The 20681-nt window shown below is 45.1% G+C and overlaps 1 protein-coding gene across 2 annotated transcripts in view; it reads right to left on the bottom strand.

Moving 5' to 3' along the window:
- LOC141133885 (sodium/potassium-transporting ATPase subunit beta-2-like) overlaps positions 1-20681 on the bottom strand; it is a 32305-nt gene continuing 11624 nt past the window's right edge. Inside the window, exons 2-8 of one of the 2 annotated variants that reach the window (XM_073623485.1) lie at positions 13083-13211; positions 9942-10049; positions 8394-8602; positions 4249-4320; positions 4131-4157; positions 2187-2297; positions 1-2067 (exon numbers count right to left, since the gene is read on the bottom strand). In XM_073623485.1, the coding sequence (XP_073479586.1) occupies positions 1906-2067; positions 2187-2297; positions 4131-4157; positions 4249-4320; positions 8394-8602; positions 9942-10049; positions 13083-13211 (818 nt within the window). In that variant the 3' untranslated portion in view covers positions 1-1905. The remainder of the gene's footprint in view (positions 2068-2186; positions 2298-4130; positions 4158-4248; positions 4321-8393; positions 8603-9941; positions 10050-13082; positions 13212-20681) is intronic. The other variant, XM_073623486.1, reaches the window with a different exon arrangement.

Raw genomic sequence — 20681 nt, 5'->3', positions numbered from 1 at the left:
TTGCAGTAGAAATCACAGACTCTTTATTGATGGATCTGAATCCACTCTACAATAAATATGTTATGTACACATCATTATATACAGTGCAGGGGCACGATCCTGTGGGTGGCGGTGTGTTAGTAGGGGTGTCAGTGTGTGGATGAGGGACAGACAGAACTTGGGGGAAGATTTCTAATCTTGCACACTTCAGCATTTTTCCTGTAATGGCATTAGTTCATTGGATGAGCATTTTCTGGGGATGGTGGCATGTGAATGGTCGCAAGAGTGGCAGCTAATTGGATGCCCCTTGGAAGGGGCAGTGGCAGTTGTCTAGACACTCCTTGACAGGGACAGTTACAGTTGATTGGATGTCCTTAAATGGGGATGGTTATAGTTGGTTGGACGCCCTTTGGTTGGGATGGTGGCAGTTGTTTGGACGCCCTTTGGTGGGGATGGTGGCAGTTGATTGGACATGATTAGATGGAGACAGTAGCAGTTGAATTGAGACACTTTGGTGGGGTTGGTGGCAGTTTATTGGATGCCCTTTGGTGGGGATGGTGGCTGTAGTTTAGTTAACTTCTGGTGGGGATGGTGGCAGTTTAATGGGTACTCTTAGATGGAGACAATAGCAGTTGATTAGACAACCATAGGTGGGGACAATAGTGGCCTAATGAACACCCTTTGGTGAGGATGGTGGCAGTTGTTTGGACACCCTTTGGTGGGGATGGTGGCAGTTAAATTGGACACCCTTAGATGGAAACAGTTGCAGTTGAATTGAGACACTTTGGTGCGGTTGGTGGCAGTTTATTGGATGTCCTTTGGTGGGGATGGTGGCCGTAGTTAACTTTTGGTGGGGATGGTGGCAGTTTATTGGATACTCTTAGATGGAGACAATAGGAGTTGATTAGACAACCATAGGTGGGGACAATACTGGCCTAATGAGCACCCTTTGGTGGGGATAGTGGCAGTTGTTTGGACAACCTTTGGTGGGGATGATGGCAGTTTATTGGAAACTCTTAGATGGGGACAATAGCAGTTGATTAGACAACCGTTGGTGGGACAATAGTGGCTTAATGAACACCCTTAGGTGGGGATGGTGGCAGTTGATTAAACAACCTTAGATTAAGACAATAGCAGTTGATTGGACACCCTTTGGTGGGGATGGTGGCAGTTTATTGGAAACTCTTAGATGTGGACAATAACAATTGATTGGACAACCGTTGGTGGGACAATAGTGGCTTAATGAACACCCTTTGGTGGGGATGGTGGCAGTTTATTGGAAACTCTTAGATGGGGACAATAGCAATTGATTGGACAACCGTTGGTGGGACAATAGTGGCTTAATGAACACCCTTTGGTGGGGATGGTTGCAGTTGATTAAACAACCTTAGATTAAGACAATAGCAGTTGATTGGACACCCTTTGCTGGGGATGGTGGCAGTTTATTAGACGCACATTGGTGAGGATGGTGGCGGAAGTTTGCATGGTCCTTGGGGGGGGGCAGTGGAAGTTGCCTGAATGATCCTAGGCAGGGACAGTGGCAGTTGATTGGATGCTTTTTGGTGGAGACAGTGGCAGTTGATTGGACACCCTTAGATGGGGACAATAGCAATTGACTGTACGCCCCTTAGTGGGAATATTGGCAATTGTCTGAACACTCCTTGGTAAAGACAGTGGAATATGTGTGGACATGTTTTAGTGGTAGTTTCTATATGGGATATAAACCTACATGGTGCTGCAAACTTGTCCTCTTTGTCATTACCCCCCTCCCCAGCCTGGCGTGGCAGTCCGTCTATGGAGACAGATGTATGAGCAGGGTGGGAGGAGGCAGTGATATCCTACGACTACGAGCCTGTTCCCGGCTCTGCCAGTCTATGTTGGGGAAGATGAGGAAGAACGTTGGACAGTCTTCACCTAGTAGAGTCTTCAAGAGTCAATCCTCAGCCTGAAGATCACCCGTCCCTGGAATTTGTCCCGTTCATCCTGATTTTTGATGTTGGCAGCGTTTATGCGACATTCCACATTATGGTCCATGTTCTGTGTCACGTTCAGGAATTTCACTGCCACAAATGGCTGCGTGTAATTTTTCTGTTGGGGGGGGGGGGGGAAGACCAAGAAAAGTGAGATTGGCGGAGTGATTGGAGAATGATGGCAGAACACAGCATCTGATTGGTTGATGAATTCTCCCCAACGGGGGAGGTTCTTACCTGCGCCCGGTTTCCATAGTAGGGGAAGTACTTGAGGTCGATGCTGCCCAGGCCCTGGTTGGTGCTGGGGAAGTAGACTCTGCTGCCCAGGAGATTGTCATTTTCCTCGTTCTGGAGGAGAGGAGAGAAGGGTCAGGGTCCGGGGTGATATCACATTGATTGTTCTATCATAAACCGGGTCAGATATTGGGGGTGATATAACATTGATTGTCCTATCATACACCGGGTCAGATATGGGGGGTGATATCACATTGATTGTCCTATCATACACCGGGTCAGATATTGGGCTGGTATCACTTTTAATAGTCTATGATACACCGTATATTCTAATACTGTATATCACTCTCATCCCTGAAGAGATACGGCCATACAGACTCTACACAAGTGGTGATTCGTCATATCTCAGAAGAGGCCGGAATGTACCATGATGGGTGTCTAGCAGTGTCTAATACAGATGCATATTCTATATGTTGGGTGTCTGTATGGGATGTAGGCATCTCCTGTAGGTTCCACCTCTTCCTGTCTCATATATAAGGTTACATTCTATATTCTATATATTAGTGATGCATATTCCATATTCTGGGTGGCTGCATAGGGGTATAAGCAGGGGCTGGCTATGGTGGTCTATCAGATACATTTATAGGGTCTATAAGTGATTTTACGGCATCTCCTCTAGGTTCCATCTCTTCTTGTCTTATATATAAACCTAGATACTATATTCTTTATAATAGTGATGTATATTCTATATACTTGATGTCTGCATTGGATGTAGACATCTTTCATAGGTTCCACCTCTTATTGCCTCCTATATAAGGCTCTATACTACATTTTATATAATAGTGATGCATACTCTATGTTATAGGTGCCTGTATGGGATATAAGCAAGGACAGGCTATGGCGTCTATCAGGTACAGCTATAGGGTCTGTAAAGTGACTATACAGCATCTCCTCTAAGCTCCACCTCTTCTTGTCCCATCTACAGAGTTACATAATATATTTTTTTTATAATACTTGGTGTTTGTATTAAGTGTAGTCATCTCCTAAAGGGTTCCACCTTCTCTCGTCTCCTATTTAAGGCTACATACTATATTTTATATAATAGGTTTAGGGTATAGTCTATGTTCTAGGTGCCTGTATGGGATATCAGCAGGGGCAGGCTATGGGGTCCACCAATCTTGGGTTCCACCTCTTCTTGTCCCATCTACAGAGTTACATAATATATTCTTTACAATACTTGGTGTCTGTATTGGGTGTAGTCATCTCCTATAGGTTCCACCTTCTCTCGTCTCCTACATACTATATTTTATATAATAGGGTTAGGGTATAGTCTATGTTCTAGGTGCCTGTATGGGATATTAGCAGGGGCAGGCTATGGGGTATCATGTTTAAGTTCCACCTCTTCTTGTCCCATCTATAGAGTTAGACTAGTGATGTATATTCTATGTTCTAGGTGCCATGTATGGGATAGAAGGGGAAGGCTGTGGGGAACATCTATAGGGTCTTTGAGGTGACTATACGGCATCTCTTAGGGGTACTATTTCTTCTTGTCTCATATAGAAGGTATCATGTATCTACAATTCCAAATATACATAGGAATTATGTATGAAGAGTGAAATTATAGGGTTGCACAAGGCATCTCCTATAAGTTCCACCTCTTCCTACCATATTCTGTATAGTGGTGATGCATATTCTATCCTTTATATAGATTGGAGTTAGGAATGAAAAGTGACCTTATAGGGTTGCTCTACTATGGCACCTCCTATAGGGTCCATCTCCCACCATCTTTATACAGATATGTGTTTCTCTCACTATCAAAGGCAGGTGTCTTCTATAGCATTGGGATGTGTGGTCTTCATATCAGGGTTGACTATGGGGGGTCTATAAGCTGCTTCTATAGGTCTCTATGAGGAGCCTACGATGCCCCCTATAGGCTCCACCTCTTACCGTCTCATTTACAGCGAGTTTTATCTTCTGGAGATAAAGAGAAAGACACAGAATAGTTTGAGATAACAGACATGACAGACGGGAAGCAGAACCGCTCAGATCCCCCCAAAAAACTTACCCTGCCGAAACATCTGATAGTGATGGAGGTGTTGGAGAGGCTCGGGATGACTTTTGGGAAGAAGTTTATCACCTGCCGTAATAGAGATGGAGAAGAATGATGAGGACCAACGTTCTGATGTTAGGAGAAGAAGAGTGGAGAAATGTGGGCATCATGAAGAGCCACGGGGGGGGGGGTAACCTATGAACAGTCCGATATAGACAGTGCCGGGGCAAGAGGACATCTAGAGCCCAGGAGATTCATGCCAAACTTTGCCAACCCATTCAAGATGTATGAGCATTATGTGTCAGCAAAAATCCCCCCTCCCCCCACTAATACCCCCTAAGCATAAATTCCCCCAGTACAAATACGCCCCCCTGCTGAAACCCCCCCTCCCAGCAAAAATCTTTGCCCCCCACCCCAAACACAAATGCCCCTCCCCCAAAAAAGTCACCCCTCCTAGCAAAAATGCTCTACCCCTCAAATTTCCCCTCCGAGTACACATTCTCAACCCCCCGACTCCAATTCCCCCCCTCCTAGCACAAATCCCCCCTAAATTTCCTCTCCTATAACAAATCCCCCCCCCCAAACAAAAATGTCTCCTCCTAGCATAATTCTCCTCCCCTTTTATCATATAATCTCTTCTAGCCCAAATCCTTACCCAAATCCTTACAGCACTCCTAGCAATTCTTACCCCCTGCAGCCCCCTCAAATTGCCCCTCCCAACACAACTCCCTCAAAATCACCACTTCCAGCAATGCTTACCCCCTGCTGCCCCCCCCCCCCCCCAAATTGCCCCTCTCAACACAAATTCCCCTAAATCACCTCTCCTAGCAATTCTTGCCCCCTGCTGCCCCCCCCCAATTTCCCCTCTTAATACAAATCCCCCTAAATCCCCGCTTCTAGCAATACTTACCCCCTGATGACCCCCCCCCTAAATTGCCCCTCCCAACACACATCCCCCTAAATAATCACTCCTAGCATTTCTTTCCCCCTGCCGCCCCCCAAATTGCCCCTCCTAACACAAATCCGCCTAAATTCCCACTCCTAGCAATACTTACCCCCTGCTGCCACCCCCCCCCCCCAAATTGCCCCTCCCAACACGAATCCCCCTAAATCCCCACTCCTAGCAATTTTTACCCCCTGCTGCCCCCTCAAATTGCCCCTCCCAACACAAATCCTCCTAAATCACCACTCTTAGCATTGCTTACCCCCTGCTGCCCCCCAAATTGCCCCTCTCAACAAAAATCACCCTAAATCAGCACTCCTAGCAATTCTTACCCCCTGCAGCCCCCTCAAATTGCCCCTCCCAACACAAATCCCCCAAAATCACCACTCCCAGCAATGCTTACCCCCTGCTGCCCCCCCCAAATTGCCCCTCTCAACACAAATTCCCCTAAATCACCTCTCCTAGCAGTTCTTACCCCCTGCAGCTCCCCCCCTCCCCCCCCAAAAAAAATTACCACTTCCAACACAAATGGTCCGAAATCACCACTCCTAGCAATTCTTGCCCCCTGCTGCCCCCCCCCCCCAATTTCCCCTCTTAATACAAATCCCCCTAAATCCCCGCTTCTAGCAATACTTACCCCCTGATGACCCCCCCCCTAAATTGCCCCTCCCAACACACATCCCCCTAAATCACCACTCCCAGCAATGCTTACCCCCTGCTGCCCCCCCCAAATTGCCCCTCTCAACACAAATTCCCCTAAATCACCTCTCCTAGCAATTCCTACCCCCTGCAGGCCCCCCCCCCAAAAAAATTACCACTTCCAACACAAATGGTCTGAAATCACCACTCCTAGCAATTCTTGCCCCCTGCTGCCCCCCCCAATTGTCCCTCCCAACACACATCCCCCTAAATCATCACTCCTAGCCGCCCCTCCTGTCCCCCCCTTGTCCCAGCCCTGGATATAGGAAACATATATATAGTCACCTCCAGATGTCTATACTAATGTCTGACTGTCTCTCACATTGACAACAAAGGTACGATCACTCAGACAGTATGGTGGACCTGTGTTCTTGTGCGGATGGAGGTAACATACAAAGACGTAGGGGAGAGAAGAGAGTGTGGTCACCAGGACAGGAAATTAGACAATATCTTCAACAAGGGTACAAGACAGCATTGAGAACCTGATCGATGTTCTCATCATTCCCTCCTCCTCTCTCCACGATGAGAGTGGAGGACCAGTACGATCACTCATACAGTATGGTGGACCTGTGTTCTTGGATGTCTACTTTGTGCGGATGGAGGTAACATACAAAGACGTAGGGGAAAGAAGAGAGTGTGGTCACCAGGACAGGAAATGAGACAATATCTTCAATAACAAGGGTACAAGACAGCATTGAGAACCTGATCGATGTTCTCACCATTCCCTCCTCCAATCTCCACAATGAGAGTGGAGGACCAGAAACTCCTAAGAGGAGGCCATTGTGTCAGGTGAGGTCTGGGCCACAGAGTTCAGTCAGCATCACCTCTCGTCACGTATTAGAAGAGTTGGGGTGATGTAAAGGTGTTACAACAGTTTGTTTGGGGAGGGGGGGTCTGTGTATCAGCATATTTGGGGGTATACATAGATATGTAGCACCAATATTTAAAAAGGGCCCAAAAAACATCCCTGGGAATTACAGACCAGTTAGCCTAACATCAATAGTATGTAAACTCTTGGAGGGGCTGATAAGGGACTATATACAAGATTTTAGTAATAAGAATGATATCATTAGCAGTAATCAGCATGGATTCATGAAGAATCGTTCTTGCCAAACCAATCTATTAACCTTCCATGAGGAGGTGAGTTGCCATCTAGATAAAGGAAGGCCCGTAGACGTTGTGTATCTGGATTTTACAAAAGCATTTGACACAGTTCCCCATAAACGTTTACTGTACAAAATAAGGTCCGTTGGCATGGACCATAGGGTGAGTACATGGATTGAAAACTGGCTACAAGGGCGAGTTCAGAGGGTGGTGATAAATGGGGAGTACTCAGAATGGTCAGGGGTGGGTAGTGGGGTTCCCCAGGGTTCTGTGCTGGGACCAATCCTATTTAATTTGTTCATAAACGATCTGGAGGATGGGATAAACAGTTCAATCTCTGTATTTGCAGACAATACTAAGCTAAGCAGGGCAATAACTTCTCCGCAGGATGTGGAAATCTTGCAAAAAGACCTGAACAAATTAATGGGGGAGGGGCGACTACATGGCAAATGAGGTTCAATGTAGAAAAATGTAAAATAATGCATTTGGGTGGCAAAAATATGAATGCAATCTATACACTGGGGGGAGAACCTCTGGGGGGATCTAGGATGGAAAAGGACCTGGGGGTCCTAGTAGATGATAGGCTCAGCAATGACATGCAATGCCAAGCTGCTGCTAACAAAGCAAACAGAATATTGGCATTAAAAAGGGATCAACTCCAGAGATAAAACGATAATTCTCCCGCTCTACAAGACTCTGGTCCGGCCGCACCTGGAGTATGCTGTCCAGTTCTGGGCACCAGTCCTCAGGAAGGATGTACTGGAAATGGAGCGAGTACAAAGAAGGGCAACAAAGCTAATAAAGGGTCTGGAGGATCTTAGTTATGAGGAAAGGTTGTGAGCTCTGAACTTATTCTCTCTGGAGAAGAGACGCTTGAGAGAGGATATGATTTCATTGTATAAATACCGGACTGGTGACCCCACAATATATAAATACCGGACTGGTGACCCCACAATATATAAATACCGGACTGGTGACCCCACAATATATAAATACCGGACTGGTGACCCCACAATATATAAATACCGGACTGGTGACCCCACAATAGGGATAAAACTTTTTCGCAGAAGAGAGTTTAACAAGACTCGTGGCCACTCATTACAATTAGAAGAAAAGAGGTTTAACCTTAAACTACGTAGAGGGTTCTTTACTGTAAGAGCGGCAAGGATGTGGAATTCCCTTCCACAGGCGGTGGTCTCAGCGGGGAGCATTGATAGCTTCAAGAAACTATTAGATAATCACCTGAATGACCGCAATATACAGGGATATGTAATGTAATACTGACACATAATCACACACATAGGTTGGACTTGATGGACTTGTGTCTTTTTTTCAACCTCACCTACTATGTAACTAAGTATATGAGGGGAGATGTAATATATGGTAAATCCCCACCCTCCCCCAAATGCCTCACCCGGTTCATTTTAATGAGCACACATGGCGTTCCATTGGCATATCCGAACATGGGATCGACTCCTATCCCGGAGCAGTCACCCAAATTATCCCGAACAAACTGACAAGCCTTCTTGGGGTAATTCCTGACCTCCCCAAAGTCGTCCTGCCTGTTGTAGACTCCAGACGGGCACACGGTGCCCCTATGTTCTTGGACAGATTGGTTGTAATCTGTGGGAGAGAAGGTGATATTGATGACTCCAGAAGATTCCTCAGAGGTAAGGCCACACATTAAAAAACACCTACACTACTGAGAATATCGGAGGACAGAGAAACAGAGGAAGGAATGTAGAGAGAAGAGGAATATGATGGCAGCCTAGGTACAGACATTGGAGGAGTACTGAATGGGGAAGATGCCTTTGAGGGGGTGGTCAGTGGAACTTGGATGTTGGAGATGTGAATAGATGGAGGACCACCGTATAGAGGTAGATATCATGGGCAGAGATTGGGCACAGTGTGTGTTGGAGAGATGGCTGAAGGTGAAGTATCTGTGAGATAGCAGATACCAGAGAAATGCACAATAACCCAGGATGATGGGTTAAGGAAGATCATATTTAGAGAGGGGCAATATTGGTGAAATACAGGATACAAGAGATGGGTAAAAGACCTACAGTCTAAAAGATATCAGAAATATTAGATACAAAATGCCCTGCTTGTCATTTACAGGCAATGGAGACATTGCATGATATAGGTACAGTTGAAACGTTTGGAGGAAATAGTGGGGGTAGTTACTAGATGAAGGTGTGACAGAGTTTTGAGGAGATATATGGGGAAGGATCTTAGATGATTGTGTCAGGGACACGTTGGATAGTAGAGGGCCCTGGAGATGGGTACCAGGCGTAGGTGCTGGGGAGTTATTGGATGACAGATGGTCCTCTGCAGGTGACAGAGTTTTGGACCGATAGCGGGGAAGGATCTCAGATGATTGTGTCAGGGACACGTTGGATAGTAGAGGGCCCTGGGGATGGGTACCGGGCGTAGGTGCTGGGGAGATATTGGATGACAGATGGTCCTCTGCAGGTGACAGAGTTTTGGACCGATAGCGGGGAAGGATCTCAGATGATTGTGTCAGGGACACGTTGGATAGTAGAGGGTCCTGGGGATAAGTATCAGGTGCTGGGGAGATATTGGATGACAGATGGTCTTCTAGGTGGGGGCAGGTGACTGAGTTTTGGGGTGATAGTGGGGAAGTATATCAGATAAAGGTGTTAGGATATTTTGGATGATTCAGATGATTCTGTAGGTGGATGCAGGTGGCAGAGGAATGATAGATGGGAAAGATATCAGATGAATGATTTAGGGACACATGGGATCGTAGATGGTCCTGGGGATGGGTATCAGGTGGTGCTGGGGAGATGTTGGATGACAGATGGTCTTAGGGACAAGTCCAGGCGGCAGACTTTTGGGTAAAAGAGGGGTGTGCATATCGGTGGAGGGTGATGGGAAGGTATAGATGAAATATTGGAAGACAAATATAAATAGAATGTATAGAAGATCTCAGTAGACTTACCTTGCAGCACAGTATTAAGGCCATCAACATATCTCTGCCAGGTAGCGTTCTGTCCATTGATGCTATATACAATCTCTAGGGTGTCCAGCTTGGGTCTGATCATTAACCCTGTGAGGAGAAAGGCCACAGATATGAGAGAGATATCTGACTGATGACACTTAGACTTTGCATGGAGTTGGAGAGTGCAGTGTACATGGCTGGAAAACATTCAAATGCTCACCCACTCCACCATGTTCTCCCTAAAGACTGACAATTCACCCACTCCACCAGGTTCTCCCTAAAGACTGACAATTCACCCACTCCACCATGTTCTCCCTAAAGACTGACAACTCACCCACTCCACCAGGTTCTCCCTAAAGACTGACAATTCACCCACTCCACCAGGTTCTCCATAAAGATTGACAATTCACCCACTCTACAAGGTTCTCCATAAAGACTGACAATTCACCCACTCCACCATGTTCTCCCTAAAGACTGACAACTCACCCACTCCACCAGGTTCTCCCTAAAGACTGACAATTCACCCACTCCACCATGTTCTCCCTAAAGACTGACAATTCACCCACTCCACCATGTTCTCCCTAAAGACTGACAATTCACCCACTCCACCAGATTCTCCCTAAAGACTGACAATTCACCCACTCCACCAGGTTCTCCCTAAAGACTGACAATTCACCCACTCCAACAGGTTCTCCCTAAAGACTGACAATTCACCCACTCCACCAGGTTCTCCCTAAAGACTGACAATTCACCCACTCCAACAGGTTCTCCCTAAAGACTGACAATTCACCCACTCCACTAGGTTCTCCCTAAAGACTGACAATTCACCCACTCCAACAGGTTCTCCCTAAAGACTGACAATTCACCCACTCCACCAGGTTCTCCCTAAAGACTGACAATTCACCCACTCCAACAGGTTCTCCCTAAAGACTGACAATTCACCCACTCCACCAGGTTCTCCCTAAAGACTGACAATTCACCCACTCCAACAGGTTCTCCCTAAAGACTGACAATTCACCCACTCCACCATGTTCTCCCTAAAGCCTGACAAATCACCCACTCCACCATGTTCTCCCTAAAGACTGACAATTCACCCACTCTACAAGGTTCTCCCTAAAGACTGACAATTCACCCACTCCACCAGGTTCTCCCTAAAGACTGACAATTTACCCACTCCACCATGTTCTCCCTAAAGACTGACAATTCACCCACTCCACGAGGTTCTCTCTAAAGACTGACGATTCACACACTCCACCAGGTTCTCCCTAAAGACTGACAATTCACCCACTCTATGAGGTTCTCTCTAAAGACTGCCAATTCACCCACTCTACGAGGTTCTCCCTAAAGACTGACAATTCACCCACTCCACCAGGTTCTCCCTAAAGACTGACAATTCACCCACTCCACCAGGTTCTACCTAAAGACTGACAATTCACCCACTCCACCAGGTTCTACCTAAAGACTGACAATTCACCCACTCCACCAGGTTCTCCCTAAAGACTGACAATTCACCCACTCCACCAGGTTCTCCCTAAAGACTGACAATTCACCCACTCCACCATGTTCTCCCTAAAGACTGACAATTCACCCACTCCACCAGGTTCTCCCTAAAGACTGACAATTCACCCACTCCACTAGGTTCTCCCTAAAGACTGACAATTCACCCACTCCACCAGGTTCTCCCTAAAGACTGACAATTCACCCACTCCACCATGTTCTCCCTAAGGACTGACAATTCACCCACTCCACCAGGTTCTCCCTAAAGACTAACAATTCACCCACTCCACCATGTTCTCCCTAAGGACTGACAATTCACCCACTCTACCAAGTTCTCTAAAAAAAACAAAGACTCACTCACTACACCATGTTCTCCCCAAAGGCTGACAGTTCACTCACTGCACCATATTCCCCACTAAGACTGATGACGCCAACTTGTTCTGCCCAAAGACTGATAGTTTGCCACACCACCAACTTCTCCCCAAAAAACTGAGGGCTCCACCATGTTTCCCTCAAGAACTGAAGACTCGCCCACTCTATCATGTGCTCCCCAAAGACTGACGGATCACCCACTACACATGTTCTCCTCAAAGGATGAATACTTACCCATTCCACATAGTCTCCCCAAAACTACGGCATGTTCCTCCTAAAGACTGACTGACACTCCTCCACGCTCACCTCAAAGACCGATGGCTCACCCACTCCACCATATTCTACCAAAAGACGGGCACATCATCCACACCATTATGTTCTTCTCAACAACAGACTGCTCACCCATTGCACCATCTTCTCTGTATAAACTGACAGCTTATCCAGTCTACCACGCTCCTCCAAAAGTCTGATGGACCACCTACTTTATCATGTTCTCTTCAACAATCGACTGCTCATCCACTCATAATTACATAGTTACATGGTAGGTGAGGTTGAAAAAAAGACACCATGTTCTCTGCATAACTGACAGCTCCTCCACGCCACCATGTCCACCCCAGATACTGATGGCTCACCCACTCCACCATGTTCCCTTCAAAAACAGACAGCTCACCTACTCCATCATGATCTCCCAAAAAAACGATGGCTCACCCGCTGCACCATTTTCTTCCCAAAGACTCACGATTTACCCACTGCATCATGTTCTCTACGAATGATGACTCTACCCACTCCACCATTTTCTTCTCAAAGTCTGACAGCTCACCCACTCCACCATGTCCTCCTCAAAGACTGATGACCACTGAACCATGTTCTACTCAAGGCTGATGGTTCTCAGTTCCACTGTGCTTTCCCCATAGACTGAGGTCTCCCCACTCCACCATGTTTCTCTTAAAGACTGATGGTTCACCCACACTGCCATGCGCTCCTCAAAGGATTATGGCTCACCCACTGCACCATGTTCTACACAAAGACTGGCAGCTCACCCACTCCACCATGTTCTACCCAAAGGCTGACAGCTCTCCTGAACAAAGTCCTGCTGTCCATTTTCCTGGCAGCCCCCTCTTTACATGAAGGTTTAGAAGTTTGTATACAGCTGTCCCCATCACACTAGGATCCCATGAGCGTCCATTATGTACTTCCACCAGCTATGGTATATGAATATAGGAAACCCCCACAAGAAGTAGATGATGAGTGTCGGGGGGGATGTTCTCTCACCTGGATTGACCAGTCGATCTGCGTATTTTGGATTATATTCGTCGATGGTCTGCAGCATTACCCACATACTGAGAATGAAGACGGCCGTGAGGAAGGCGTAGAAAACCAGGTAGAACATGAGGATCATTGCTGGGGGAAGAAAGGGTTAGTCAATATTAGTCCCCGACTCTACCAGGGGGTGCAGTGGGTTATGTATCATCTTCAGACTGATGCCAAAGGATGATAAAATTGGGGGTGTGAATGAGGCACCATCTGTATATTATAGTCCTATATTTCACAAAACTCTGTTATTCAGAAGTGGATCTCTGGTGGTGCCCTTTATGAAGTCCTTGTCTCTGTGATTGACTGGTGTGCATCTCAAAGTGTCAGAGAGTAGAGTGGATGACTAGGACACAACAGGAACCGAAAACCCCCCAATAATTGTAAAGACACGTGACGGGAAATGGGAAGCCGTCTGCAGGTCAGAGACATCGACCAATACTGACCGTATACCAAGACGACCGCATGGAGGGTCAATGTACATAGTATACAGAACCCATCACCTCTGAAAATAGGCCTTCAACGTTCACCTCTGAAAATAGACCTTCAACGTTCACCTCTGAAAATAGACCTTCAACGTTACAGACTTAGGAACATGTGTCCTGGTCCTTATATAATGAGATATAGGAATGAGATAGTCCTGACTGTGTCCTGTGTTATTAGTCAGGTCCTGGTCCTTATATAATGAGATATAGGAATGACATAGTCCTGACTGTGTCCTGCGCTATTAGTCAGGTCCTGGTCCTTATATAATGAGATATAGGAATGAGATAGTCCTGACTGTGTCCTGTTATTAGTCAGGTCTTGGTCCTTATATAATGAGATAGTCCTGACTGTGTCCTGTTATTAGTCAGGTCTTGGTCCTTATATAATGAGATAGTCCTGACTGTGTCCTGTGTACATAGTTAGGTCCTGGTCCTTATATAATGAGATAGTCCTGACTGTGTCCTGTGTACATAGTTAGGTCCTGGTCCTTATATAATGAGATAGTCCTGACTGTGTCCTGTGTACATAGTTAGGTCCTTGTCCTTATATAATGAGATAGTCCTGACTGTGTCCTGTGTACATAGTTAGGTCCTGGTCCTTATATAATGAGATAGTCCTGACTGTGTCCTGTGTACATAGTTAGGTCCTGGTCCTTATATAAGGAGATAGTCCTGACTGTGTCCTGTGTACATAGTTAGGTCCTGGTCCTTATATAATGAGATAGTCCTGACTGTGTCCTGTGTACATAGTTAGGTCCCGGTCCTTATATAATGAGATAGTCCTGACTGTGTCCTGTGTACATAGTTAGGTCCCGGTCCTTATATAATGAGATAGTCCTGACTGTGTCCTGTGTACATAGTTAGGTCCCAGTCCTTATATAATGAGATAGTCCTGACTGTGTCCTGTGTACATAGTTAGGTCCCGGTCCTTATATAATGAGATAGTCCTGACTGTGTCCTGTGTACATAGTTAGGTCCTGGTCCTTATATAATGAGATAGTCCTGACTGTGTCCTGTGTACATAGTTAGGTTCTGGTCCTTATATAATGAGATAGTCCTGACTGTGTCCTGTGTACATAGTTAGGTCCTGGTCCTTATATAATGAGATAGTCCTGACTGTGTCCTGTGTACATAGTTAGGTCCCGGTCCTTATATAATGAGATAGTCCTGACTGTGTCCTGTGTACATAGTTAGGTCCCAGTCCTTATATAATGAGATAGTCCTGACTGTGTCCTGTGTACATAGTTAGGTTCTGGTCCTTATATAATGAGATAGTCCTGACTGTGTCCTGTGTACATAGTTAGGTCCTGGTCCTTATATAATGAGATAGTCCTGACTGTGTCCTGTGTACATAGTTAGGTCCTGGTCCTTATATAATGAGATAGTCCTGACTGTGTCCTGTGTACATAGTTAGGTCCCGGTCCTTATATAATGAGATAGTCCTGACTGTGTCCTGTGTACATAGTTAGGTCCCAGTCCTTATATAATGAGATAGTCCTGACTGTGTCCTGTGTACATAGTTAGGTTCTGGTCCTTATATAATGAGATAGTCCTGACTGTGTCCTGTGTACATAGTTAGGTCCTGGTCCTTATATAATGAGATAGTCCTGACTGTGTCCTGTGTACATAGTTAGGTCCCGGTCCTTATATAATGAGATAGTCCTGACTGTGTCCTGTGTACATAGTTAGGTCCCGGTCCTTATATAATGAGATAGTCCTGACTGTGTCCTGTGTACATAGTTAGGTCCCAGTCCTTATATAATGAGATAGTCCTGACTGTGTCCTGTGTACATAGTTAGGTCCCGGTTCTTATATAATGAGATAGTCCTGACTGTGTCCTGTGTACATAGTTAGGTCCCGGTCCTTATATAATGAGATAGTCCTGACTGTGTCCTGTGTACATAGTTAGGTCCTGGTCCTTATATAATGAGATAGTCCTGACTGTGTCCTGTGTACATAGTTAGGTCCCGGTCCTTATATAATGAGATAGTCCTGACTGTGTCCTGTGTACATAGTTAGGTTCTGGTCCTTATATAATGAGATAGTCCTGACTGTGTCCTGTGTACATAGTTAGGTCCCAGTCCTTATATAATGAGATAGTCCTGACTGTGTCCTGTGTACATAGTTAGGTCCTGGTCCTTATATAATGAGATAGTCCTGACTGTGTCCTGTGTACATTGTTAGGTCCCGGTCCTTATATAATGAGATAGTCCTGACTGTGTCCTGTGTACATAGTTAGGTCCCAGTCCTTATATAATGAGATAGTCCTGACTGTGTCCTGTGTACATAGTTAGGTCCTGGTCCTTATATAATGAGATAGTCCTGACTGTGTCCTGTGTACATAGTTAGGTCCTGGTCCTTATATAATGAGATAGTCCTGACTGTGTCCTGTGTACATAGTTAGGTCCCGGTCCTTATATAATGAGATAGTCCTGACTGTGTCCTGTGTACATAGTTAGGTCCTGGTCCTTATATAATGAGATAGTCCTGACTGTGTCCTGTGTACATAGTTAGGTCCCGGTCCTTATATAATGAGATAGTCCTGACTGTGTCCTGTGTACATAGTTAGGTTCTGGTCCTTATATAATGAGATAGTCCTGACTGTGTCCTGTGTACATAGTTAGGTCCCAGTCCTTATATAATGAGATAGTCCTGACTGTGTCCTGTGTACATAGTTAGGTCCTGGTCCTTATATAATGAGATAGTCCTGACTGTGTCCTGTGTACATAGTTAGGTCCCAGTCCTTATATAATGAGATAGTCCTGACTGTGTCCTGTGTACATAGTTAGGTCCCGGTCCTTATATAATGAGATAGTCCTGACTGTGTCCTGTGTACATTGTTAGGTCCCGGTCCTTATATAATGAGATAGTCCTGACTGTGTCCTGTGTACATAGTTAGGTCCCAGTCCTTATATAATGAGATAGTCCTGACTGTGTCCTGTGTACATAGTTAGGTCCTGGTCCTTATATAATGAGATAGTCCTGACTGTGTCCTGTGTACATAGTTAGGTCCTGGTCCTTATATAATGAGATAGTCCTGACTGTGTCCTGTGTACATAGTTAGGTCCTGGTCCTTATATAATGAGATAGTCCTGACTGTGTCCTGTGTACATAGTTAGGTCCCGGTCCTTATATAATGAGATAGTCCTGACTGTGTCCTGTGTACATAGTTAGGTCCCGGTCCTTATATAATGAGATAGTCCTGACTGTGTCCTGTGTACATAGTTAGGTCCCGGTCCTTATATAATGAGATAGTCCTGACTGTGTCCTGTGTACATAGTTAGGTCCCGGTCCTTATATAATGAGATAGTCCTGACTGTGTCCTGTGTACATAGTTAGGTCCCGGTCCTTATATAATGAGATAGTCCTGACTGTGTCCTGTGTACATAGTTAGGTCCCAGTCCTTATATAATGAGATAGTCCTGACTGTGTCCTGTGTACATAGTTAGGTCCTGGTCCTTATATAATGAGATAGTCCTGACTGTGTCCTGTGTACATAGTTAGGTCCCGGTCCTTATATAATGAGATAGTCCTGACTGTGTCCTGTGTACATAGTTAGGTCCTGGTCCTTATATAATGAGATAGTCCTAACTGTGTCCTGTGTACATAGTTAGGTCCCGGTCCTTATATAATGAGATAGTCCTGACTGTGTCCTGTGTACATAGTTAGGTCCTGGTCCTTATATAATGAGATAGTCCTGACTGTGTCCTGTGTACATTGTTAGGTCCTGGTCCTTATATAATGAGATAGTCCTGACTGTGTCCTGTGTACATAGTTAGGTCCCAGTCCTTATATAATGAGATAGTCCTGACTGTGTCCTGTGTACATAGTTAGGTCCTGGTCCTTATATAATGAGATAGTCCTGACTGTGTCCTGTGTACATTGTTAGGTCCCAGTCCTTATATAATGAGATAGTCCTGACTGTGTCCTGTGTACATAGTTAGGTCCTGGTCCTTATATAATGAGATAGTCCTGACTGTGTCCTGTGTACATAGTTAGGTTCCTGGTCCTTATATAATGAGATAGTCCTGACTGTGTCCTGTGTACATAGTTAGGTCCCAGTCCTTATATAATGAGATAGTCCTGACTGTGTCCTGTGTACATAGTTAGGTCCTGGTCCTTATATAATGAGATAGTCCTGACTGTGTCCTGTGTACATAGTTAGGTCCTGGTCCTTATATAATGAGATAGTCCTGACTGTGTCCTGTGTACATAGTTAGGTCCAGGTCCTTATATAATGAGATAGTCCTGACTGTGTCCTGTGTACATAGTTAGGTCCTGGTCCTTATATAATGAGATAGTCCTGACTGTGTCCTGTGTACATAGTTAGGTCCTGGTCCTTATATAATGAGATAGTCCTGACTGTGTCCTGTGTACATAGTTAGGTCCTGGTCCTTATATAATGAGATAGTCCTGACTGTGTCCTGTGTACATAGTTAGGTCCCTGGTCCTTATATAATGAGATAGTCCTGACTGTGTCCTGTGTACATAGTTAGGTCCTGGTCCTTATATAATGAGATAGTCCTGACTGTGTCCTGTGTACATAGTTAGGTCCCAGTCCTTATATAATGAGATAGTCCTGACTGTGTCCTGTGTACATAGTTAGGTCCTGGTCCTTATATAATGAGATAGTCCTGACTGTGTCCTGTGTACATAGTTAGGTCCTGGTCCTTATATAATGAGATAGTCCTGACTGTGTCCTGTGTACATAGTTAGGTCCCGGTCCTTATATAATGAGATAGTCCTGACTGTGTCCTGTGTACATAGTTAGGTCCCGGTCCTTATATAATGAGATAGTCCTGACTGTGTCCTGTGTACATAGTTAGGTCCTGGTCCTTATATAATGAGATAGTCCTGACTGTGTCCTGTGTACATAGTTAGGTCCCGGTCCTTATATAATGAGATAGTCCTGACTGTGTCCTGTGTACATAGTTAGGTCCCGGTCCTTATATAATGAGATAGTCCTGACTGTGTCCTGTGTACATAGTTAGGTCCTGGTCCTTATATAATGAGATAGTCCTGACTGTGTCCTGTGTACATAGTTAGGTCCCAGGTCCTTATATAATGAGATAGTCCTGACTGTGTCCTGTGTACATAGTTAGGTCCTGGTCCTTATATAATGAGATAGTCCTGACTGTGTCCTGTGTACATAGTTAGGTCCTGGTCCTTATATAATGAGATAGTCCTGACTGTGTCCTGTGTACATAGTTAGGTCCTGGTCCTTATATAATGAGATAGTCCTGACTGTGTCCTGTGTACATAGTTAGGTCCCTGGTCCTTATATAATGAGATAGTCCTGACTGTGTCCTGTGTACATAGTTAGGTCCCTGGTCCTTATATAATGAGATAGTCCTGACTGTGTCCTGTGTACATAGTTAGGTCCCAGGTCCTTATATAATGAGATAGTCCTGACTGTGTCCTGTGTACATAGTTAGGTCCTGGTCCTTATATAATGAGATAGTCCTGACTGTGTCCTGTGTACATAGTTAGGTCCAGGTCCTTATATAATGAGATAGTCCTGACTGTGTCCTGTGTACATAGTTAGGTCCTGGTCCTTATATAATGAGATAGTCCTGACTGTGTCCTGTGTACATAGTTAGGTCCTGGTCCTTATATAATGAGATAGTCCTGACTGTGTCCTGTGTACATAGTTAGGTCCTGGTCCTTATATAATGAGATAGTCCTGACTGTGTCCTGTGTACATAGTTAGGTCCTGGTCCTTATATAATGAGATAGTCCTGACTGTGTCCTGTGTACATAGTTAGGTCCTGGTCCTTATATAATGAGATAGTCCTGACTGTGTCCTGTGTACATAGTTAGGTCCCTGGTCCTTATATAATGAGATAGTCCTGACTGTGTCCTGTGTACATAGTTAGGTCCCGGTCCTTATATAATGAGATAGTCCTGACTGTGTCCTGTGTACATAGTTAGGTCCTGGTCCTTATATAATGAGATAGTCCTGACTGTGTCCTGTGTACATAGTTAGGTCCCTGGTCCTTATATAATGAGATAGTCCTGACTGTGTCCTGTGTACATAGTTAGGTCCTGGTCCTTATATAATGAGATAGTCCTGACTGTGTCCTGTGTACATAGTTAGGTCCCAGGTCCTTATATAATGAGATAGTCCTGACTGTGTCCTGTGTACATAGTTAGGTCCCAGTCCTTATATAATGAGATAGTCCTGACTGTGTCCTGTGTACATAGTTAGGTCCCTGGTCCTTATATAATGAGATAGTCCTGACTGTGTCCTGTGTACATAGTTAGGTCCCGGTCCTTATATAATGAGATAGTCCTGACTGTGTCCTGTGTACATAGTTAGGTCCTGGTCCTTATATAATGAGATAGTCCTGACTGTGTCCTGTGTACATAGTTAGGTCCCTGGTCCTTATATAATGAGATAGTCCTGACTGTGTCCTGTGTACATAGTTAGGTCCAGGTCCTTATATAATGAGATAGTCCTGACTGTGTCCTGTGTACATAGTTAGGTCCTGGTCCTTATATAATGAGATAGTCCTGACTGTGTCCTGTGTACATAGTTAGGTCCCGGTCCTTATATAATGAGATAGTCCTGACTGTGTCCTGTGTACATAGTTAGGTCCTGGTCCTTATATAATGAGATAGTCCTGACTGTGTCCTGTGTACATAGTTAGGTCCCGGTCCTTATATAATGAGATAGTCCTGACTGTGTCCTGTGTACATAGTTAGGTCCTGGTCCTTATATAATGAGATAGTCCTGACTGTGTCCTGTGTACATAGTTAGGTCCCTGTCCTTATATAATGAGATAGTCCTGACTGTGTCCTGTGTACATAGTTAGGTCCTGGTCCTTATATAATGAGATAGTCCTGACTGTGTCCTGTGTACATAGTTAGGTCCTGGTCCTTATATAATGAGATAGTCCTGACTGTGTCCTGTGTACATAGTTAGGTCCCAGGTCCTTATATAATGAGATAGTCCTGACTGTGTCCTGTGTACATTGTTAGGTCCTGGTCCTTATATAATGAGATAGTCCTGACTGTGTCCTGTGTACATAGTTAGGTCCCAGTCCTTATATAATGAGATAGTCCTGACTGTGTC

Source organism: Aquarana catesbeiana, linkage group LG03, assembly GCF_042186555.1.
Source record: "Aquarana catesbeiana isolate 2022-GZ linkage group LG03, ASM4218655v1, whole genome shotgun sequence".
Taxonomy (NCBI): Eukaryota; Metazoa; Chordata; class Amphibia; order Anura; family Ranidae; genus Aquarana; species Aquarana catesbeiana.
Note: the sequence above shows the minus strand (reverse complement) of the source record. Positions and strands in the feature narration are given on the sequence as shown.